The sequence below is a fragment of the Nelumbo lutea genome, chromosome 1, assembly GCF_056320005.1.
Source record: "Nelumbo lutea isolate HS-2025 chromosome 1, American lotus-T2T, whole genome shotgun sequence".
NCBI lineage: Eukaryota > Viridiplantae > Streptophyta > Magnoliopsida > Proteales > Nelumbonaceae > Nelumbo > Nelumbo lutea.
This window is the reverse complement of record NC_142684.1, coordinates 20580667-20604797: the sequence shown is the minus strand read 5'-3', so window position 1 is coordinate 20604797 and position 24131 is coordinate 20580667. Positions and strand designations below refer to the sequence as shown.

Here is a 24131-nt window from a genome sequence, read left to right as displayed (position 1 = left end):
TGCCTTATTCAAGATTTATTCTTGGGGAGTGCTCTTGTTGTAAAAAAAAAATGTCAGCATTCCTTTAATTCCAGATGATCCATATTACCACAAAAGGAAGTTTGTCCCTTTATGTCTTTCCCCTCTTACTAAGGCCCTTGATCTGCTAGCTGTGGAAGAAGTCTCCAGTAAATGATGGGAAGCACCCATATACTTTGAAGATGTTAAAAATCAAGCCTTTATGCTTGAACAATAAGGGAAAAAAAATAGGTGACTCCTCCACCCTAGCACATAAATGGAAAGAAGTATCAATTATGAGCTTTTCTAGGTGCTCTGAGCTTGAAATAACAAACTAATAGAAGATTCACTATCTGCATCCCAAGCTCAGACACTGAAAAACATATCTTGTGGTTTAGGGGAGTCAGCCTGTCTCTTCTGAAGCAGAGGATCCAAATATCAATTTCCCAGTCATTGAAATTGGTTTATTCAGAACAATTTGATTAGATTAAAGATTTTGGCACTGTCACAGGGCCTTGAGAGGTTTATTCTATCAAATCAGATAGGCTAGGCTTTGGCTTCCACAAACCACAATGAACATTCTTTTCAGATGGATTCCAAGGTCAGCCAACAATTTTGCTGATAGTCTTGCAAATGGCAAGGTGAGTTGAGTTGATTGTGTGGGATTGATTCTCTCCTCAATGGAAGTCTTTAACCTGTAACTTCAGTTCAGTAAAAGATGGATGAGGTCCCTCCATGGGGTTTTTTAGCCTGTACTTCAGTATAATCTATCATGAGCATGAAATAGTGCTAGTCTTCAAACTTCCCTTCCCCAAAAAATGTTGGTTTAACAAAGCTTTCACTGTTGTCATGCTTCTTGCAGGTATGTTGGTCTTAAAGCATGTATAACCCGACTACCTGAGAACGGGTATGGAGCTAATATTACTGCATGGCCTGCTCGCCTGCATAATCCCCCAGATAGGCTCCAGAGCATAGAAATTGATGCTTATATATCCAGAAAGGAGCTCTTTAAGGCTGAATCAAGATATTGGTATGAAGTAATAGAAAGCTATATCCGTGCTTTCCATTGGAAGAAGTTAAAGCTACGGAATGTGATGGACATGCGGGCTGGGTTTGGAGGGTATGAACTAGTGTATTTGTATTCTTTCAACATTTCCCTAGTTTATGATCCCATGTGGGTTGGAGATGGTTCAAATTCTTTTCATGTTTTGGATACTTCTTTAAAGAAAGATGCGAAATCAATTATGATTATTCTTCTTTAGTGATTGGTTGAATATTGTGTTCATTTCAGGTTTGCAGCAGCATTACATGATCTAGAGATTGATTGTTGGGTGATGAATGTTGTCCCTGTTAGTGGGCCCAATACCTTGCCTGTTATATATGACCGTGGACTTATAGGAGTAATGCATGACTGGTATGCATATTCCACTTACAAGCTTTAAAATATGTTTCTGTGAGCCTAGTGCTGAATATATGTGACTAAATGAGAGGCATGAAGAATCATTGTTGTACACTTTTATTGTTTAGGTGAATATACTCAGATCAATTTTCTCAACTACAATCAATTTCTTTAGAATTGTAACATGCATTTGTTTGCAAAGTAAATATCAACTGATGTTGCTAAAGCTGGATTTCCCCCAACTTGGCTACATTCTTGGAATTTAGATGGATGAGTTTATAATGTCCTGCCCTTTTTGGATTGAATGCATGTTGCTACTTAATTAGTTTCTAGATTGTTATGATTGTTGCATATAATCCTGTGATTTTTTTCCTCTTGAGGAATTGTATCTGTAAGAGAAATAAATTAAGAAGAAAAGAAAGATAAAGGAGAGAAGAGAAGAAAAAACGAAACAGTGGTTAATATAGAAGCAAATAAAATGTATATGGGGGTTTTATGCCTTTAAGATCCTCTTCATAGTATTGAACTAACTATTGAAGTGACAAGATACACCAATTACAATAGTAATAATAAGAATTTACTTTAATCGAGAGTATATTTAGCAAGTAATTTCCAACTTGGCACAGATAAGATCTGAAATTATGTTAGTCTTTTGTAGTGAAAAATTATGCAAGACTCTTCTTGAAGTAGAAATCAACTTTCATGTATTTATATATCAATGCATATCAGGACATCAGTGTTTGGTAATATGAATTGTAGTCTGAGTGTCACTGTAGAGGTACTGGAGAAAGACCTATTTAGCCAACTCTTTATGCTATTACACCCATAAAGACCGGAAGCTACACAAACATTTACTCTATTCTGTCTCAGCATTGGACTGTGTAAACAGTATTTTACTGACACATAACCATAGGAGGTTTATCTAAAGAATCGAGAGGGTGACTATAGAAGAAATGCAAGTTATAAGATTATCTATCTATATTATTCACTTCAAGGGTTTCTCCAGAAAAAAGGGCATACCATCTAGTGGTACCAATGAAGAAATGGAACCTATTTTCTGATTAAAAAAAAAAGAAATGGAACCTATCAAGTGAATGGAATTGTTAAATTTATGGAGCACAAGCACCACTGAAACCAGTTTCTACATTAGTTGCATGTTGCCTGGGAGAAACCGATGTTCTTAATCCCCACATCAGTTGCCACTATTTTGATTATCATCACAATTGTGGAATATGGATAGCCTCTCTTGATAACCTCTATGGGTAACCTGCGCATCAGTAACAAAGGTTGTTCTTTCAATCAATTTCTTTTATCTTGATGTCCTAGTATTGCTTGTATGTTTGCAATTCTCTTGTATCCAGTAGAATTGGGAAAAGGGGAAAAAAAACTGTACATTCTGATGACAGGTTCTACTGCGCATCAGTTGCCACTATTCTCTTGTCCAATCATATTCTAGATTGAGCATGTAGAAGAACGTCTAGGCAGCATTTACTTTTCTGTGGATAGAGGACAACAAAACTTTCCTTGATATCTCTTTTGCTGCCTGTAAGCATATGAATTCAAAAGTTTCCAAGTGACATGTAGCTGCATAGAGTAATAAGAAATGCCATAGTGATGAAATTCTTTTCTTGCCCCTTCTATACATAGCACTCAGCAAGAGCACCATTTTTCACCCAGCTCCTGATGGTATATCTTAACTTCTTTTTCCCTTCTAAAAATTGTAACATAAGTTGGAGTATCACAGCTCCACAGGTCCTTTTTCTCATGCAGCCAAAGTGCGGTGATTGCAAAAGTACTGAACAACATAACCTTGTTCTTAATTTCTTGTGATGAAAATGATCATAGGAAGAGAACATAAAGAGCTTCTAAACAATCTTGGAACTGCCAAGGATGAATATTAAGAAACTAAAATATGGATGGGGGAGCTATGAGGAATTGCTAGCTAGGTCTATGGAAACTATTTTACTGGTGCTATGGAGACATTTGGTTCCACGGGAACTGTCTAGGATGCGGGATAAGAAACTCTCTAGGATGCAGGAGCTACCAGGAGTTCCACCTCCCATTGTAGAAAAATCAACTGGAGCTCCATGAAACCGCCTGTATAAAGTTCCATTTCTTCAAGATCACATTAAGAAGCTAAGAGCATTCTGGTTTTGCAAGCTCTATCAAGGATGAATATTAAGAAACTAAAATATGGATGGGGGAGCTATGAGGAATTGCTAGCTAGGTCTATGGAAACTATTTTACTGGTGCTATGGAGACATTTGGTTCCACAGGAACTGTCTAGGATGCGGGATAAGAAACTCTCTAGGATGCAGGAGCTACCAGGAGTTCCACCTCCCATTGTAGAAAAATCAACTGGAGCTCCATGAAACCGCCTGTATAAAGTTCCATTTCTTCAAGATCACATTAAGAAGCTAAGAGCATTCTGGTTTTGCAAGCTCTATCCAGGATTCATCATTTCTTCAAAAAGAAGAAAAGAAAAGAAAGAAAAACCTTTCAGTTTCTCTATAAAACCTTGTTTCAGAGAAAAGACTTCAGTTTTCCTACTTCCCCAACACTGTTGTTAAACAAATTTATGCTATGACAAGATTGCCCTCATTTATAAATATAAGAATCTGCAAATAAACAATTTCTTGATTTTGGTGCCCATTCAAGACATGATTTTATTTTAGATGGTCTAAGCTTTATTTTCCAAAATCAATTCCTAAGGGCTTTTATCTTTTAATATTCACTTCACTTTATTTTACTGGTTTGCATTAGTACTTTAATGGGATTTTGTTATTATGACACTGCTAACTGAAACTTCCTTTCTTAGGTGTGAACCTTTTGATACATATCCAAGAACTTACGACCTGTTACATGCATGGGGTCTTTTCTCCACCGAACAGAAAAGGTATTGATTGCTGTATCCTATATTGAATGTTGTTTGTGTACACAAAAAAAAAAAGAAAAAAAAAAGAATGTTTGACACTACAGCCTTAATAAGGTACGCATAGCACTTTCTTCTGGCATGTCTTACCATTCTCCTATTTATTTTTTGTCAGATGCTTCACCCTCATTTCTTTTCTAAAGGTAATGCTCACTTCTAATATTTTCTATTTCTTAAAATCTGTCACAGATGCAACATCTCAACTATCATGCTCGAAATGGATCGAATGCTAAGACCAGGTGGACGTGTTTACATTCGTGACTTAAGATCTGTTGTTGATGAACTTAAAGAGATTGCGACAGCCATGGGTTGGCATGTGGTAATATATGACACAGCCGAGGGACCTCATGCTAGCTGGAGGATCTTGATGTGTGAGAAACAGTTGAATGCTTGAATTGGTGAAAATGGAGCAAAACAAGCTAGACTTTTGCTTCTCATTTGTTCTCTTTGCAGAATGCATTACTTGGCGTTGTAGGGAGTCTAAGGATGATGGATCTGCAACAACTGATGGATAGTAAAAGATGGATAGTTCAAATCTCTTTGTAGTTGAGTTGTTCTCAACTAAGTATCGTTTAAATTTTGCTGTTGTAACTTATGTTCTGTATATTAATGGGGACTGGCTTTCAGAATAATTTAGTTACTCCCGGTCACCTTGGGAGTAACAAAAAAAAATATGAAGCTTTGAAACCAAAGTATAACTTGGTCACCTACAAGTTGGTAGACTCTAGCATGAAACTTCCAGTTATGGACATTTATATTAAGTGTCAAGGAATGAGATAAACAATGCACTTACTGTTATTGGCTGTTTCATATTTGTAGGTACTAGTTACTACTATTCCATGCTTTTGGATGGTCAAGAGAATCATGAGTTCATGCTTTTGGTGTCTCTGTGAACATCTTTATGAACTAATATGGAGTATACAATTAAACATCAATAAATGAAAGTTTTGGCTCTCAACATCTTTATGAATTAATAGTGGAAAACATGCCAAATGTAACATCAACAAATCATGTAGGACAGAAACTTGTCTGCAGCTCAACGTGCGGCACATTAGAGATTTTGCAACAGCATCCTTCCTCCAGTTTCCTCCAGTTTGCATTCCTCAGCAAAGAAATGCTCCTCTGTTTATACTAGGGGTGTTCATGGGTCGGGTTGGGTCGGTTTATTGGGGTTTTTCCAACCGACCCGACCTGGTCGGGTTACCTGAGGTGGAAACCGAAACCGACCCACTGATAGGCCAAACCGACCTGGTCGGTTTGAGCCGGGTTGGATCGGTTTGGGTCGGTTTCGGTTTTGCTCTTGTACAAAGGGACACTTAATTGAATTCTAATTGTAATTGTCTAATGGGTTGCCTATTTGGTGTAAAAGATTATAGAAAGTTAGAGACTAGGATAGATTGCCTATTCTAATTGTAATTGCCTAATGGGCCTTCTAGTTCTAGTAGAAAACTAGTTATAGTTAAGTAGGATACTAGCTCGGTTCGGGTCGGGTTGGTTTCGATTTTTACACAAGAAAACCGAAACTGATTCAATATATCAATTTATATATTTTCCCAACCCAAAACCGACCGGTACTGATGAAAACCCGGCCGACTCGGGTTGGGTCAGTCCGAGTTGGTCGGTTTGGTCGGGTTGGGCATTCTTATGAACAACCCTAGTTTATACTCGATGTCAGGGATCTCTACTTTGTAGATCAGAGTAATTAGCAACTGTTGTCACATAGGATATCCATTTTTAATGATCAAGTGTTGTTACTTGTTACCCGCCTCCTACCTCATGGATTTAAAGCTCCAGTATGTTTGCTATTAAGCAAAGGCCATTCTTGCTGGCAAGTATTTCCTGGGTAAGTTTTTTTACCTATATTCTTTTATTTTTCAGGTAAATAGGACAATGACCATTTTAGCCATAAAAATCCATTATTAAAAAATAAAAGGACCAATTTTGTCTTATCCAAGTGTTGGCAACTTTCCTTTTAAGCTGGAAAGTTACTTATCCACCTAGGAGATGGGGAGGGGTAGCCACGAGCCGAGTTCTTCACTAGCTACTCAAGCTCGACTTGGGAAAAGCTTGGCTCAGCTCGGTTTCAATCAATCTTCGAGCCAAGCTTGAGCCTCATATATATATTATATATATATATATATATATATAATAAAATAAAGTAAAAATATTATAATTCTTAATTTTTTAATTATTAAATAAAAATTATTTTTTTCTCAAATCGAGCTCGAGTCGAGTCCAGCTCAAATCCACCCCTGGGAGAGGGAAAATAAATTTGCTATGGATAAATTTGAAAAAAGAATATGGGTATCTTGGTTGATGGTAACCAAAATCACATTGGCCAATTTTCCCCCCTCTCAAAATACAAAAAAAAAAAGGGACTGGCCCTAAGTGGAACAAGAACCCAACTTGTTTTGATTAAAAGAACTTCTAAAGTAAAGACATCATGCTAAGTGGATGATTGACCTGTAGGATTAGGAAGACCCGACAATTTTCTTTTAAATGGTAAAAAAATAACAAATTATGAAGATGAGTGGAACATTAAACAAGGTTGCCAAAATGTGTGGCCCCCATGTATTTTATTACTGGCATGAAACCTTATCATTGGCTCCACAGCAATAGCCACCACGTTCAGCTAAACCTTGCTCGCTAGATTCAATGTAAGCTCACTACTAACAAGTGACCGATGCTCAAACTTCACTACTAGATGAAGGTAAATGTGTGGTTACTAATTCCTAGCCGTGGCAATTGGGCAAGTTGGGTTGGGTTGGGTTTGGTTTGGGTTGAGCTTCAACCCAATCCATCTAACCCGCCAACCCATTAATGAACCAGTTATATAAAATTAAATGGGTTGGGTTCAACTCAAACTCGCTTTGACCCAATCCAACCTACCCAAACCCATTAAACTAATATTTATGTACTTAAAATAAAAAACTTAATCCCACTTGACAAACAAGTTGGTCATAGCTTGGTAATAGTAGTTGTTATTTACACAAGTGAAGGTTTAAATCACATTATATGCATTTTTATTTTTACACAAGTGGCAAAGCCATTTGACTATGTTTGGGTTTTGTGTTTGACCGAACCACTTAGGTTCAAACTGGTTAGACCAACTTGAACTATCTAATTGGATTGTCTTTAAGCTAATCACATCAAGAGTGGTTGAACCGCTTGGATTTGGATCAGTCCAGTTGGACTAGACTGGACTGGTTCAATCAATGATGGATTGACTTGGACCAGCCCATATCAAGTTAGTAAATGGGTTTGGGACCAAACAAACTGGCCTGAAGCGGGTCAATGGAAGTAAAATTGGACCGCTCTTGACTTGGGTGGGGTTGTATAGATACGAGTTGGCCTAGATGATCCAATTCGAGTCAAAGCAAGCTAGGCGGATTTTGGGTCAGACCGGACCAGGTCCAAGCCGAACCATCCTGCCTTGCCCCATTTCGTATTCAGTTCGACCCGGATCGGCCTGCCCTAGGTCGGGTTGGGTTCGAATTGGGTTGACCGACCCAAACAAGTCAAACTGAGGTGATCAATTTGTTCATATTTAGACCAAGTTGAGCTGGTCCGAACTCGGGTCAAGTTGATTTGGATTTATGTCGATTTGGGTGAAGTGTGGTTATGCAAGACAAAACTAATTTTAGTAAATAATTAATAGAAAATTAATGCAGTAATTATAAATTATTTCATTCAAATGAAGAAAATTAAAAAGAAAGGCTAAAGAATTAATACTTTAGTGGTTAACCCAATGGTTATCCACAACCTAACTGATCCATTCCATTTAAATTGACCCATTGGGTGATCAACCCATTTCCAATCCGCCAAGTAAATGAATGGGTTGGGTGGATTCAAACGGGTTGGATGAAAAATTGCCACCCCTACTAATTCTTGCAGTCCTACCATTGGTATGCTGGAGCTGGAATGAAAAGGTAACTAGCTGATAGTTGAGCTTGTGATTAAAAGATAGAGAGGGAGAACAATTGGTTACAACCTTTTCACAGGTTCAGACCTATACACAGTATAATTACATATTTACATTGAAACAAAGTTCAAAATATACGCCCAATACGCCAGTAGGGGCGTATTGGGTGAATCGATACCCTTGTTTTTTACTTTTTTTATTTTTTTTCGAAACCGGTTCAGGGGGGCTGATTTAGAGCTCCTCCACCCCCTGAACCAGTCAGATCCCCGATACACTCACTATAGAGGCATATCGGAGGGGTCCCGGAACAATACATATGGGCCAATACGTGTCAATACTTTGAACCTTGCATCCAAATAGTAGAGCTGCTTGAATTCCTGATTACATATCCGTGTTGTTCATCTAACTCTGAGTTTGTCTTACACTACCAATTTCAAACCTGGATGGGTTGTGTCACAGTTGGCATAAATATTTTGCCAAACTCTTATGTCATGGATACCGAGTTGTCTTCTAGTGCTGAACCGCTGGTGCTAGGGCGTTCCCAAGAAGTGATGGACTTTGACGCTAAACAGAACGGAATGACAAAGCAGGATTATACATCTTTCAGATTCTTATAACTGAACCTTTACAATATTGAACACAGAACAGGGGTTACTAAAACAGTTCAAGCATCCAACTACTACATCATCAGACCTCCACTGTACACTTAAAGAGTGCAATCTCTGCCCCTGGCATTAACTGTCAGAAGCTGCAAGACATGATTTTACATTTCTTTGTAGGTAAAAGGCCATTATCCAATGTTAGTCCCAGTTATCGGGGTCTTGGTAGGGGTAGAGTGGATATGGTCTTAACCTATTGACATTTTTTTGCACCAAGTGGCCACTCTCAGACTTAAACCTGCCTTTGCACACTTGCCCACTCGAGATTTTACCATTAAACCAAGAACTGGCCCCTTCTACATTTTTCTGTAGGCAGTTCTTCAAAACCAAGATCAATAAGTATCAATCTTTGCCTAAACGTGCATTTAGAATTTTCTTAGTTAGAAATACCAGTTACAATCACCAACAGGACATTACACAATGACCATAATATGATGAAAGAAATCAATTTCTGATTGTTTCTCACAGTTCACAAAACAAATGAAAGACCTTCAAAAAGGAATACCTGAATGTGTCTTAAATTCTTGATGTATCATATTACTTTCTGAGAAGAGTGCAACACACAAACAAACCATTAAAAAGACTCCTGAACCACATGGCAATTCTTGCCAACTGCTGCATGGGTGAATCTTTTTGGCAGCAGTCTTGGTTTGTTTGGTGAGAAAGCATTCATGGTTTTCCACTAGTGGACACAATATTACTCTATCATTTTTGAACAGTGTGACTACACTTGCTTATAACAGTAAGGATGAATCCTTGGGGGCAGCTGTATTGACCTGCTTGGCAAGATAGGCTTCATAGATTTCCACAACAAGGCGAGGATCCTTCTCCACAAGCTCCTTGTACTCCTCCCGTTTTGTTAGCTTGTCCATGTTGTCAATGATCAAGGAAAGAGCTGTCTCAAGCAGGTGCTTGGCATTGTGCTGGTGAGCGAAGGCATAGCTCATAACAGCACTGTTCCAGTTCAATTTGGAGGTTATGAACTTCTCACAAAAGCCTTTAAGATGCTTCACCTGGTATTTCTCTGCCAATACCAAGAGGTCATAGGCCATTTGCTCATCAAGTAATGCTTCTGCAGTGTACAGGTAATGGACAAAGGAACGAAGGACATCATAAGACACATCACTGATCTTTATGGTCCCACTCCTTCTCTCCTCCATCTCATTTTCCAGCATTGCTTTAAACACTGGAGATCGGCTTACCTGATTATAAATAAAATAATTAAAGAATAAGGCAAGGAAGAAAGAAAGAACAAACGAGTGTTTTTTGTTAACTAGAAAAGCACGGAGGTTAGTAGTTAAGCACCCATGTATAATCAATCATATGTAGACAATCATGTCATAAATTTTGCTAAATCTACAGTTATCTTACAATAACCAAGCTATTAATTCTAGGGGACATATGTATTGGGCTCAATTGTAATAATTGTTTTGAGGTGAGGTTGTTTTTTACCTCCCTCTTGTGGCTCCTCTTTGTAATATCTGTTCATATTAATGAAATGTTATCATGCTATCTATCAAAGAGAGAGAGAGGGAGAGAGAATAAAAAAAAATCCTCTCTTGTTGGAATTTATGCATATTTTCTAAAATCCAACAAGTAAAATAATAAATTGAGGTCAATGGCACTTATTTTCTCTTTAAGACTAAATGTGGAAGAACAATACTAAGAAAATAAGCAAGAGCAGAAAAACGTTATAAGAGCAATCTTAAGCATATAGTTTTTTTTATTGGTAACTTATAATTTCATTGATCAAGAAAAATAAGAATGTGTGTACAACTTCCAAGCAGCCCCAAGTGATGACCACTGTCACAGTGTCACCGGACTCTTTTTCTTTGTGTACACCTTGTATATTTGTACCCCAAAAATAGCAATATAAGATTTCTATTTTCTATTAGTGCACAATGAATCATACACATCTTCATTGTGCACTAATAGAAAATAGAAATCTTATATTGGAGTTGTTCTCAGATTGGAGGGGTTTTCCCAGACCTAAGTAAACAAGATGATAGGATTTGGACTCTACATCCTTCTGGGGTTTTCAGTTGTGCTTCTTTTTTCAAGTTGCTGTCTGTGCCTTCTCAACCAATTACTCCCTTTCCAGTCAGAGATCTGGCATCATCCGATTCCCCTCAAAGTGAGTGCTTTTTATTGGGAGGTCTTCCATGGTGCAATCAACACTTGTGATATTTTACAGAGGAAGAGACCTGGATGGTGCCTCTCCCCAAATTGGTGCTGCTTGTGTGAATCCAATGGTGAATCTGCTCTTCACTTGTTCATTTCCTGTCCATTTGCTTGTGGTATTTCAGATTGGTTCCTTTCTCTTTTTGGGTGCAAGTGGAATACTCTGGACAGATTGGACAGGTTGTTTGATAGATCCACTTTCAGCTGGCCAAAAAGGAGGGGAAGACTGATGTGGAGGTGCACAAGAGCAGCAATAATATGGACCCTATGGGAGGAAAGAAATAAGCGTATATTTGAGGAAAAAAAGAAGCAAGGAAGCACTAATTGAAGGGATTATGGCAAAAGTGGCCTTCTAGATAAAGACATTGGAGTTGTTCTCAAATTTTTCTATTGATATATTAAGGAACTGGAGAACAATTGCAGCCTCAACTTCAGCTAAGTGGAAGACACTAAAGGACTGGGAAGAGGTAGGTTTCCTGAAATTAAATTTCGATGGAAGTAGTTTTGGGAACCCGGGGCCCTCCAGAATTGGAGTGATTTTGGGAATGTACACAGGTCCCATTGGAGTGTGTGACTCTGTAACAGCAGAATTGAAGGCAGTACTTTATGGGATGCAGAAATCTTTGGAAATGGGGTTTCGGAAGCTAATAGTTGAAGGCGACTCCAAAATAGTAATAAGTTGGTTAAAGTAGAATGAGAAGATTCCTTGGTTTTTCAGAAACAAATTCAAACATTTCAAGAGGTTCTCAAGGGATATGCAGCTGATATTTCAATGGGCTCCTAGGTCAGCAAATGGCTTAGCTGACCATCTAGCAAAGCAAGGGGTAGATAGAGCAGAGTGCTTCTGGGCTCAATTGTGAGACTGATCATCAATTTGTCTATGTATTCCATTGTTCGTAGCCGAGGCTGCCCATGTTTCTGTATCATCTTTTTTCTCTAAGTAATGAAATTTAATTTGATTACTGATAAAAAAAAAAAAAAAGATCTGTCGTATACAAGGAGAAATAAACAGAGACAACTAATATAAGATTCCCAATTGAATCTCTACCATGGATGACTATTATATTAATATCCATCTATTCCAAACACTGCTTCACATTTGTTTGACACCCTTCTGTTTCTTTTTTCCTCCAGCTTCACAAAAGATGGTAGAGGCAGAAAACACCACAAGTTACTACCTTACTATAGAGGAGATGGGCCAAATGGCCCATAGACTGTCATTTCATGTTATGTTATGTTTCTCTCAGTAATGGGCCTTATTCTGGGCCCATACTCTGTAATGTTCCGTTTTTTGTATTTTCTTGCCCACTCAAGGGCCTCTCTGTAATTTGTCAAAGATTAACTTCTTAATAAGATGTTTAGAGTGTTAGAGAGGGGTTATGTTCGAACTTCTTACTCTCTAACACTCATTGCCGCCAGCTCTCTCTTCTCTTCCTCTCTTGCTTGTTTATTTTCTGGTTTGCATCTAATCTCAAACAGTTCCATACATCAAGTGGACTGCTTTTCAACTTGGTATCAGAGCAGGCCATTGCTTGGCGTGTCCCTCATGTGGTTCTAGTTCAGCCAACTGCATGAGGAGGTTCTAGGGCTGAAAGTTTACAATCATCCGCCTGGTTCTTGGAAGTCATTGGAGGGTGCCCAAGTTTCTACATACTTGGAGAAGCGTTCGGTGACCAGGAAGAATCAGAGAGCAAAGTGTTCGGCTTGATTTGAAATCAGAGAAGAGGATTTCGAAATTATCTCAAAGAACAAGTGTTCGGCCTGGTTTGTAGTTCAAACCAGAGACTCTCTTACTGTAAGTTTTTCTCAGTCCTTTGCTGGGTTATTTTTTGTTGTTTGGGAGGACTGTTAAAGCATTCAAAGCCCACCTCCATTCGGCCCACTGTTGCTGGACTGATTCTACTCAGAAATTTATGGGTTATTTTGGAAGTGCTATTCGGCTGATTATTGGACTGCCAAGCTGCTGAAACTGATTTAAACTAAGTGGTATTAGTCTCATCTTCATCCCAGCCTCTTCTTGGACCTATACTGAACACTTTGAAGTGGTTTCTTCTAGTTAACAGTAGGCTGTTAACTACTGCACACTGAGTGTTCGACAAAAAGTCTCTTAAGGACTGTGGCCTTTTTTCTTCTCTTTGGGACAACGGTTGTTGGGACCCTGAAATACCTTGTGATTAGAGGTTTGTTGGGTGCCCTTTGAAGGCTGAAACAGTATAGAAAGAGCTACCACCGAGCTGGACTATCGCAACTAGCAAGATTGAACTGATTCTGTGAGCTAGTTGTTGTTGCCTATTCAGCTCAAACTAAGCTCATCAAGACCCCCAGTAATTTGGGAAACCTATTAAAATCCTAATTGGGGCCTTTACATGATGGATTTCTCAAGCCTTGAAAACAAGAATGCTGCTGAATATGGACAGATTTTGGGAACCCCAGCCAATTCTATGCTGGCTGTAACTACAGTTAAACTTGATGGGACCAACTACTTGAGTTGGTCACAATCAGTGAAAATCCATATTTGTAACAAAGGAAAATGGGGTTTTATTTCTGGGAGCAAGAAAGCTCCTCCAAAGGATGATCCATCTTATGAGATATGGGTGCAAGAAAACTACACAGTGATTTGGTGGCTTGTGAACTCAATGCAGCCACAGATTAGTCAGCATTATTTGTGGATAAACTCGACAAAAAAAAAATCTAGGATAGTGTTGCAGAAACTTACTCCCAGAAGTTGAATGTTGCCAGAGCCTACAAACTGAGAAGTGATGTGAAGAATCTAAGACAAGGGGAGAAGTCACTTGCAGCATACTTCTCAACCCTAAAATCTCTATGACAAGAGATTGATTTGATAGAGGCTGTGACATGGGATACCCCTAAGGATGCTGAAACATACAGGAAATTGGTTGAAAGGAATAGGGTCTTTGAGTTCTTGACAGGGCTGAATCCTGAATATGATATTACAAAGCAAAGCATTTTGTCCAAGGAAGATGTTTCATTGTCTCAAGCATATGCTTTGGTCAGCAGTGAAGAAAGTAGGAGGTAGGTGCAGGTTCAAGGAGTTAGTATTAATGATCATTTTGCAAATATGGGAATTAAACCCAAAGGGGTTACAGAAGCTCCCAGTGGCACAGGAAAGAAGGAGGTGGTGTGTGAATATTGCAAGAAGCTGAAACACACCAAGGACAAGTGCTGGAAATTGCATCCCAGTCTTGTCCCTATCCGATTCCAGAAGAAGAATGATAGTAGAAAGGCAGGAAGTGCACATGCAGCCACAAGTACAGATATAGAGGTTGAGTCTGCCAGTGCACAATTGGCAGCCATGAAAGCTGAATATGAGAAGTTTGGAAAGATGATCAGCCAGCTTGAAGGTGTAACTTCATCATCCAACCCTTTTGGAAGTCCAGCCACCACCACATTTGCTCACTCAGGCATAAGGGCTTCTGCTAACCATGCATCCACTTCAGGTAAATCCAAGACTCCTTGGATCATAGACTCAAGTGCTTCTGATCACATGACCAACATTTCCACTTTGTTTGTTTCATATGATTTGCTGGTCGTGACAAAACCACCTTAGTGGTTCTCTTGCCCCTATTTCTGGCAAGGGAACTGTCAAGCCTATAGACTCCTTACTCTTATCTTCCACTCTTCATGTACCTAAGTTAAATACCAACTTATTATCTGTAAGTAGCTTGACCAAGTCATTGAATTGTTGTGTAACCTTTTTCCCTTCTCACTGTGTGTTTTAGGACTGAAGTCTCAGAAGGTGATTGGGAGTGGCCATGAAGCAAATGGAATATACTTGCTTGACACCCCTGGCCAATGCTTTGATCATCCCAAGAATGTTGCTTTTGGTTCTACTTCTTCAGAGTCTATCAGTCAAATTATGTTGAGTCATTGTCGCTTGGGTCATTTACCATTTTCTGCTTTAAGTCATTTGCTTCCCAAACTGTTTAAGGGAGTCAGTGTGTCCATTCTCAATTGTGAGTCATGTCAGTTGTCAAAGCATTGTAGAAACAATTACCCTGTGAACAATAAAAGATCTTCTTTTCCTTTTCATATTGTACACTCTGATGTGTGAGGTCCTTACCACTTATCCTCTATGGGGGGTTACAGATATTTCATCCTGTTTATTGATGACTTTTCTAATTCACTTGGATATACTTAATGAAATCCCCGGATGAAGTCCCAAGACTTGTGAGGCAATTTCATGAGCTTGTTTTAACTCAATTTGATACCAGAATTAAGGTTTTCAGATCTGATAATGCAAAAGAGTATTTTGAGAAGAGTTTATCCTTATATCTCTCTGATACGAGGGTTATTCACCAAAGCTCCTATGTTAGAACCCCTAAACAAAATGGAGTTGCTGAGAGGAAAAATAGACATATTGTTGAAGTTGCAAGGAGCCTTTTGTTTGCCTCACATGTTCCCACAAGATTTTGGGGTGATGTTGTACTTACTGCTACCTATCTCATAAACCGTATGCCATTCAGGGTTTTAGGGTTTAAATCTCCCTTCAGTCTTCTTCATCCAGACAATGATCTCTTCCCAATTCCTCTTCGCGTGTTTGGTTGTACCTGTTATGTTCACATTCCAAGTGTGCAGAGACATAAGTTTGAACCAAAAGCCCACAAATGCATCTTCCTTGGTTACTCCCCCACACAAAAGGGTTATTGTTGTTTTGATCCAAAGACCGGCACCCGACATGTCTCTATGGATGTTACCTTTGATGAACTTTCTCCTTTTAATGGTTCCTCTCAGGAAAGGCATTGTCAACAGGGGGAAGGTCTGTCACAAGTTTTTGCTCTTCCTCTTCCTATCCCAGTTGAGTCTCTTGACAAACCTGTATCCTCACCAAATGAATCAAAGGAGGATCAGCCACTTCATCCCTCTTGTCCTAATGCCCCTATTTCTTTACTTCCTCGTCCTACCCATAATCCCAAAGTGTATCAAAGGCAGAGATCCAGGAATGAGCAAGTGGTTTCCCTTACAACAGATGAGGCTCATACATTCCCAATCACAAATGAGATAACATGTACTGTTTCAGCTCCCTTGGAATCATCATTCCCAGATCTTGATGTCCCCATTGCTGTTAGGAAAGGAAAGCAGTGCACACTACATTTCCAAACACCTTTCTTATGACCTACTTTCCCCTTCATATTGTGCCTACCTCTCTTCAGTTGCTTCTAACCCCATTCCTAGGTCTGTATCAGAAGCTCTTGGGATTCCAAAATGGAGAAATGCCATGTAGACTAAAATGGATGCTTTACATGAAAATGGTACTTGGGAGGTGGTGGATTTGCCTGAAGGGAAGGATCTAGTTGGGTGCAAGTGGGTGTTTACCATTAAATATAGGGTTGATGGGACTATTGAGAGGTACAAGGCCAGACTTGTTGCAAAAGGCTACACACAGATATATGGGATTGACTACCTAGAGACTTTTGCCCCTGTTGCTAAGATGACATCTGTGAGGGTTCTTTTATCTCTGGCAGCTCACTTTGATTGGCCTCTTTATCAGTTAGATGTAAAGAATGCATTTCTGAATGGTGACTTGCATGAGGAGGTCTACATGTGTCTTCCTCCAGGAATGTATGAGAAAGATATGCAAGGAAAGGTATGTAAACTGAAGAAATCTCTTTATGGCCTCAAACAATCTCCTAGAGCCTGGTTTGAGATTTAGAGTTGCACTTGTTAAATTCGACTATGTTCAGACACAGTCAGATCATACTCTTTTTGTGAAGAAAAGTGGATCTCTAGCAGTGTATCTCATTGTGTATGTTGATGACATTATAGTGACTGGTGATGATGCCTCAGGCATTCTGGCCCTTAAGTCTTTCCTCCATACAGAATTTGAGATTAAGGATCTAGGGGAGTTGAGATATTTCCTTGGCATAGAAGTTGTCAGATCCAGGGATGGGATTCTTATTTCCTATAGGAAATATGTCCTTGAATTGTTGTCTGAAACTGGAAAAATAGGTGCAAGACCAATTGCAACTCCTATTGATATGAGTCACAAACTTTCAGTTTCGGATGGAACTTCGTTGGAAGACAAAAGGGTCTTTCAGAGACTTCTTGGGAAGCTTTTGTACCTGTGCATGACTAGGCCAGATACTGCGTATGTTGTCAGTTGCATCATCCAGTTCATGCATGCTCCTAGAGATACCCATATGGCAGCAGCAGAATGGATTTTGTGCTATTTGAAAGGCTCTCCAGGAAAAGGAATTCTATTTACCAAGCATGGTCATCTGAAACTTGAAGCCTATACTGATGCTGATTGGGCTGGAAATATTGATGATAGAAGATCTATTTCAGGGTATTGCAGTCTGGTGGCTGGTAATGTTGTCTCTTGGAGGAATAAGAAACAATCGGTTGTGGCCCGATCCTCCGCAGAAGCAGAATATAGAACCATGGCACATGGAGTCTCGAAACTGTTGTGGCTAAGGTCCTTAATGGAAGAACTTGGGATTGATCATGACAAACCCATGATGTTGTACTGTGATAATCAGGCTGCCATCAACATTGCTCACAACCCGGTACAACATGATAGAACCAAACATATTGAGGTTGATAGACACTTTATTCGAGACAGAGTCTCCTCCGGTGAAGTGTCTTCCATTCATTATTTCTGAAAGACAATTGGCAGATTTCCTCACCAAGGGCATTTCCAAGGCAAGACTTCAACATGACACTAGCAAGCTGGGCATGATTAACATCTATGCTCAGCTTGAGGGGGAGTGTAGAGGAAATGGGCCGAATGGCCCATAGACTGTCACTTCATGTTATGCTATGTTTCTCTCTGTTATGGGCCTTATTCTAGGCCCATACTCTGTAATGTTCTGTTTTTTGTATTTTCCTACCCACTCAAGGGCCTCTCTGTAATTTGTCAAAGATTAACTTCTTAATAAGATGTTTAGAGTGTTAGAGAGGGGTTATGTTCGAACCTCTTACTCTCTAACACTCATTACCGCCAGCTCTCTCTTCTCTTCCTCTCTTGCTTGTTTATTTTCTGGTTTGCATCTAATCTCAAACAGTTCCATACATCAAGTGGACTGTTTTTCAACTCTTACCTATAGTGAAATTCACCCTAAATAGAAGCTTGATCAAATATCTAAACATCACCTAGATATCTAGAGCAGCAAAAAGTATGGCAGATTTTCTAGCTAAGACAAGGGTCATAAGGGAAAAGGTTTTGTGGGTTGTACCAGGGGTAGGAGGAAAATTGTAAAAAAACACATTTTGATCAGCAAGACACTGTAGCACTTGTTGACTACATTTCTTTTTTTTTTTATCAATAATAGGATTTCATTAAAACTAAAGAAGAATTATATAGCAGAGGAGAGGTAACCCTTCTTACCTCTCCTCACCAGAATTAATTTTAGGGATAATTCCTTATATATACCCTATGTGTTCAGGAAACTACCTAAATGTACCTTGTAGTTTCAAAAACTACAAATAGGCCATCTGTTAAGAAAATGCATAATACCGTTTGTACATAGCCATTAACCATTTCATAATCCCATTTTTACCCCTCATATTTTCTCCTCTTCAATCTCAGGACTGAATGAATTCAGGGAGGAGGCAGTAGCACCTCTCTCTCTCTCTCTCTCTCTCTCTTACTAGCCAACGAAAAATGGCAATGAAAATTTCAAATAGATATTTTGTTTCCCACAGATAGATTAGTTTTTTGTTTCCTTTATAAAACCCCTGCTAAGATGGAAGGGACCATCATCGTTTTACCCTTTTTACTTGTTTATTCTTTAATTTCATTATTTAATTTATTGTTTCTTTTCCAAATCGAAGGTGTCAGATCTTTGTTACCGCCTACCCAAAAGCATAGAATCTCCTCTGATTACAAAGCACTTGATCTTCAGAAATTCCAGTGCTTCCATTTAGTATAATGGCAGGTTCCATACGATGGCCGATCCACTTAGACATTTTCAGGACATGCTAAATTATTAACCAGGTCAGTGATACTTAAGAATTTTGAGTAGATCAAATGAAGAGATATTATATGCCAATGAGGTTCCCATTGGCATATGAAGTGACAAAAAACCAGTAGTGCTATCCCGACGGAATGGGTCTGATTTTCTGGTTGGGCAGAAGAAGATCCACTCTCAGTAGCGATACTTGGAGTTTTGAGTAGATCAGATGAAGAGATATTATATGCCAATGAGGTTCCCATTGGCATAAAAAGTGATAAAAAACCAGTAGTGATATCCCAATGGAATGGGTCTGATTTTCCGGTTGGGCAGAAGAAGACCCACCCACTCTCAGTGCTTTCCAAGGCCCGTAATAGAACTTTGATTTCATGAGAGACGCTGGCACTGCTTCTCCTGGGTGATCTTTCCAATAATTTTCCTGTTCAACATCATAAGATAGAAATCTTCAAGTTTCCAAAGCCTTCAGTAGTCATCGAGTTCCTGTTTTTAAAGACCATGTTTTGAAATTTCAAAGAACAGTCAAGGGCATGTTTGTCCTGTAACTTTTTTCATTAATCTTAACAGCTGAATGCATTAACAAAGTATGGTAGTTTTAGAAAGTACAGGGCATATTTAAGTAGTTTAGTAAAGTTATAGGGTATATTTAAGTATTTAACCCTTAATTTTATAGCACAGGTTACAATTCTGCCCAAAACATTTGATTTCTTCCCACCCCTTGTTTCGCTCGAGCATCAGCAGAAGCATTAGTAGTCCTTTTAACCCAGCTGAATTTCACTTCCATATTTTGTGTCAGCCATTTGAATTTCTTCATCTCACCATTGAAGATCCAGAATCCACTTCGTCCCTTTTCCAACCACTCCACTACCAGCTTTCAATCTCCTTCTATATTCAGTTTGCTCACACTCATATCCTTTGCCTTTTGCACCCCTTCCAAGACAGCCAGAACCTCAGCTCTTAATGAGTCTCCCACATCAATTGAACCTGAGAATGACCCAATAACCTTTCCATCCTTATTCCTAAGCACACCACCAATCCCAGGACCTGGATTGCATTACTCCCATCAACATTTAACTTGATAAAACCATTATCTGGTGGAGTCCATGTAGGTTTTACCCAATGAACCACTCTAATCAGAATGGTCTCAATAATTCCTTCATTGTTTCTTTCAGTTTCAGAGAAAATTCTGGAATTTCTTCCCAAATAGTCCAGTTCACTGCAGCTCTTACGCATCTTCACATCACTCAACCTCTCTTCTTAGGCCACAAAAAGAAAGCAGAGGTAAACAGGCTTTGCACATTGGGTGGGGGAGTCCAATGTGGGGATAAGCTCCATTTGGGAAGCAAGGGGAAGGTTAATAAGTGGAAGCAAGTTTTTTCATTAGCATTATAAAGAACACACCAATGTAGGGATAAGCTCCATTTGGGTCTTTTGATTTGGAGTAGATCAGAAGTATTTTATTCTTGTCTCCTACATTTCTATCTAAAGGAATGTATAAAGTTGTCTGTTTCTAATAAACCTACAATTTTCTGTTGCTTATCTAGGCATCGCCTAATCCCAATAAATTGAAAAAAAAAAAGTAGAACTGCACCTTCCATGTGAATATACAAACAACTTTGGCTACCTAACTTAAAACTAGGTAACCAAGGCAGTTAGGTGGCTCCTGATCATTATGGCTTTCATGCAAAGGCTCAACTTATCAGTGCCTATGCAATTACTATTTTGCATGGTTGGCATCTAAGTGACTCTAGGCAACAAGGAGCGATGAGTTGCCTAGGTGCCTTGTCTAAAACCTAAGCATCATCTGGGCAATAGAATTTAACTTTTAACAGCATGCATATGAATAGGAAAAACACAAACACTCTTTACTATACACTGAATTTCATCTAAATACATTATAAATTATCTTATCTAAAAGAACATAGCATTTAAATCTATTATTTCAATATTCCAGTCATAATATTATAATATAAGTTAGTGTTTGATAGAAAAATTTCTATTCAAAATATTATTAGCAACTAAATAAGGAGATAATTTCAAGAGAATAACAATAAGGAAAAAAGACAAGGGATGAATCCCCTATTCTATTTAATGTGTGTGAGAGAGTAATTGTAGAAAAATAAAACTTCTTCTATCCTTCTCTTCTTTATTTCTCTCTTGTCAAAAGTCCAAATCCTTTGATCTTTTATATTTTAATAGTGAAGCCTTAAAACAAAGCATATGTGCTGTATATAATATATGATAGGATGTTTCAAGGGTGCCTTCTCACCTAGGCAGTATCTAGGTAGTCCTTGAAAACTATGTATAATTTTGTGAAAATTCACTCTATTATGTGACTAAAGGAAAATAAAAAGACCTTCTAACCCTCTTAGGGGGGTTAAGAGAAAGTGGGTGTCATCCTGAACCCTAAACAAGTTAATTCCCCAATACCTTATTTAATTTTGTTCTTTCCATGCCATCTGTGTTCCTCTATATACCAAGATACTTGCTTAGACAACCTGACAGTCCTGACCTATTTGTAACTTGCAGTACAATCCTATGGTTAATCTGGACCATTGATCGGAGCGAGACTCTGGATCAGCCATGTCTTCTTCTTAAGTCCACATTACACATCAGTCCTATACCCAACTTTGTATTGGAATTTTTTTACAAATGATAATAGTTGTTAAACTTTCAAAATTTACATTTAAAAGATGCCCATCGAAAAGGGCATATAGGAACATGTAGCAAGGAGTTATGGATCAACATTATTTCCATGAATTAAACGTTGAGAGACCTTTTTGGCCCCAAAGTAAGCTACCACATGGAAGATTTTCTAGGTGGTTTTCACTTGCTCACTAAACAGCTTGATTAGCATACTAGTTCTCTATATTAGTTTAGTCAATAAATGAGGAATGTGTAGTGTCTTGATTGACATAATTAATTAAACTTCTTAAGTACCCGATACACAAGCTCACAAAAATCTAAATTGAATAAAATGCTAAAACTGAAATGCAGAAAACATCGAACCGTGAAGTGAGAACCTTGGCATAGGTATTTCAGTTTGTAAAGGAATGTGAAAAATCCAATTGGCAGGAGCTAAATAACTGTTGGGCATTGGTAAAACAACTAACCAATAGAAACATGGAAGTTCTTCAACTCCTAGGGGATAAAAATAATTAGTTGTTCATTTATACTAATAGTCAACCCTTCCATTTTTAGTGGGAGGATGCCATCATGTCAGGTTACATACAAGAAACAGCCAGTAGGAAAAATGAAGTACAAATTCTGTGGGTAAAATCAGTTGACCAAACAAGCACAAAGGTTTGCTTAAATCATTGTTTTGGACCAAAGATGAAAAATGTTTTAATCAAAGCAAGGAAGTAATAGAATATTGTTAATAAAACCGCAAAGGGTGTCATCTATCAACAGAGCTGAAAGGGTTTGCTTTAAAACACTGAATGGGGTCAAAGATCAAACGTATTGGAATCAATCAATCATTTCTTTAGTTTATTTTGATAAATTGATGAAACCAAACTACACGCATCAAAGGAGACAGTTTTCTGATTTCTCGGTGGTTTAGGTTAGGGTACTTACAAGAACGGCCTTGTGGGCTCGGACAGCGGCTTCGCCGCAGTCATCGTCTGATGATGCGACGAGAACGACATCAGTGAAGCAAGAGGAGTATTGGTCATCGACTGGGGACAAAAACCTAAGAAACGCAACCTTGGCTTTGAGGTCTTCGATCTCGCGCTTAAGCTCCTCCTCCGTCTCGCTGGCCTCCTCGTAGCACTCCTTGCAGGTGCCGGCGTCGCATGCCCGATACTCCTCCCGACATGAGATGCATCGCATCCTCCTCGTCCTCGTCTCCGTTTCGGATTCGGACATGGATGATCAGTGGACCACCGTCTGTTGCCTGTCGTAACGTTCATTTACCGGAGGATGCCACGTCCCTTCTCCCTCTTTTGCGACAAAAAATATTATTCAGTTTTTGCATCTCTTTTTCTCTTTTTTGGCTCGGTAATCAGTTTTTGCAATTCCATGCATACAAATTTGCTTTTTCTTTCGTTTGGTAAAATAAGCATACACAATGATGTAAATGTAAATTTGGTTCGGTTGTGTTTCGTTGCCGTACAAATACTAATTTTTAGACCGGAATCCACCTTTTTTCTTATTATTGACCAACTTTGTGGGGATGGGATTGGCTCTCTCTCAGCATAATTGCATGAACTCTGCATTTACCACGAAAGCAAGGAATCCAGCTATTCGGATGATGTTTGAGATAAACAAGGATGACACAGCAATCACTACACCGTCCTCCACTCTCTAGCCATGTTGATGCCACACATAGCGGAAGAGCACAATTAACGAGTGTCCTATATAGACAAGGAAATGGACTTCGTTAAGGAAGAGGAAATCCTCCGAAGACCTTGGCATGCGCCCTCATCTCGACAATCCCAGAAGCCTTATCCATCTGGGACACAGACACCCAATTATAAATAGGTATTTTCCGCTTAAGGTAAGGGACTTTTGGAAGAACACTCTTTGAATACTTCTTCACATTATCTCTTCAGCTCGAACCAATGCTATTTCAACTTGCTTGTCCCAGCCACATCTTTCTATATCCTACTAACTTGAGCACCGGAGTACCTACCCAGGAGATGTCCTGATTTAGAAAGTAGCGTCAACGGAAAATATAGCAGACCCATTGACGAAACCATTATCACATAAAGTGCTTGAGAAACACGCGGAAAGCATGGGACTCCAGCTTGTACCTGATTGGACCTAAGTGCAAGTGGGAGCTGTTAGACAGTTTTGTATGCCCTTAGCTTCAATCAGAATGATGTACACTATGAGTTTATTGTAAATGAATAAAAGTACATATTCGATTCATGTTCCCTTGGTATGTTTCTGTGAAATACCCTTAAACTTGGACACTTAATGAGACTCGTATTAGTTTAGAATGTTCACAATCAGTGGGTCGGTCTAGGGAGACCTATCTTGATAAGGCTGACACTAATGTGCCACCAAGTCGGTTGGGGTGGCCTATCTCAGCTGTCAGGGTAAGACCCCAGGCACATGCAGTGTATGATCAATTGAATCTTTGAACCGGACCAGATTTCTAGTATTGCCC

At 39.0% G+C, this 24131-nt stretch overlaps 2 protein-coding genes across 2 annotated transcripts in view; one reads left to right on the top strand and one right to left on the bottom strand.

The window, feature by feature from the left end:
• LOC148873868 (putative methyltransferase PMT11) overlaps nt 1-5126 on the top strand; it is a 28269-nt gene extending 23143 nt beyond the window's left edge. The window contains exons 6-9 of the mRNA XM_088963668.1: nt 860-1117; nt 1289-1411; nt 4215-4292; nt 4518-5126. Of these exons, the coding sequence (XP_088819794.1) occupies nt 860-1117; nt 1289-1411; nt 4215-4292; nt 4518-4722 (664 nt within the window). The 3' untranslated portion in view covers nt 4723-5126. The remainder of the gene's footprint in view (nt 1-859; nt 1118-1288; nt 1412-4214; nt 4293-4517) is intronic.
• A 4215-nt stretch (nt 5127-9341) lies between these two features.
• LOC148873867 (BTB/POZ domain-containing protein) lies at nt 9342-23344 on the bottom strand. The gene is made up of 2 exons (XM_088963667.1): nt 22595-23344; nt 9342-10111 (listed from the first exon to the last, which is right to left on the bottom strand). The coding sequence occupies exons 1-2, from the start codon at nt 22883-22885 to the stop codon at nt 9644-9646; spliced, it is 759 nt and encodes a 252-aa protein (XP_088819793.1). The 5' UTR covers nt 22886-23344; the 3' UTR covers nt 9342-9643.
• Between the last annotated feature and the right edge of the window lie 787 nt (nt 23345-24131).

Bases quoted from the DNA above. Each gene is read 5' to 3' on its own strand.
- LOC148873867 (XM_088963667.1), bottom strand. From the start codon at position 22,885: ATGTCCGAATCCGAAACGGAGACGAGGACGAGGAGGATGCGATGCATC. The intron at 10,112-22,594 runs GTAAGTACCCTA...ATTTATAATCAG, and splicing joins GAGCCCACAAGGCCGTTCTT to GTAAGCCGATCTCCAGTGTT.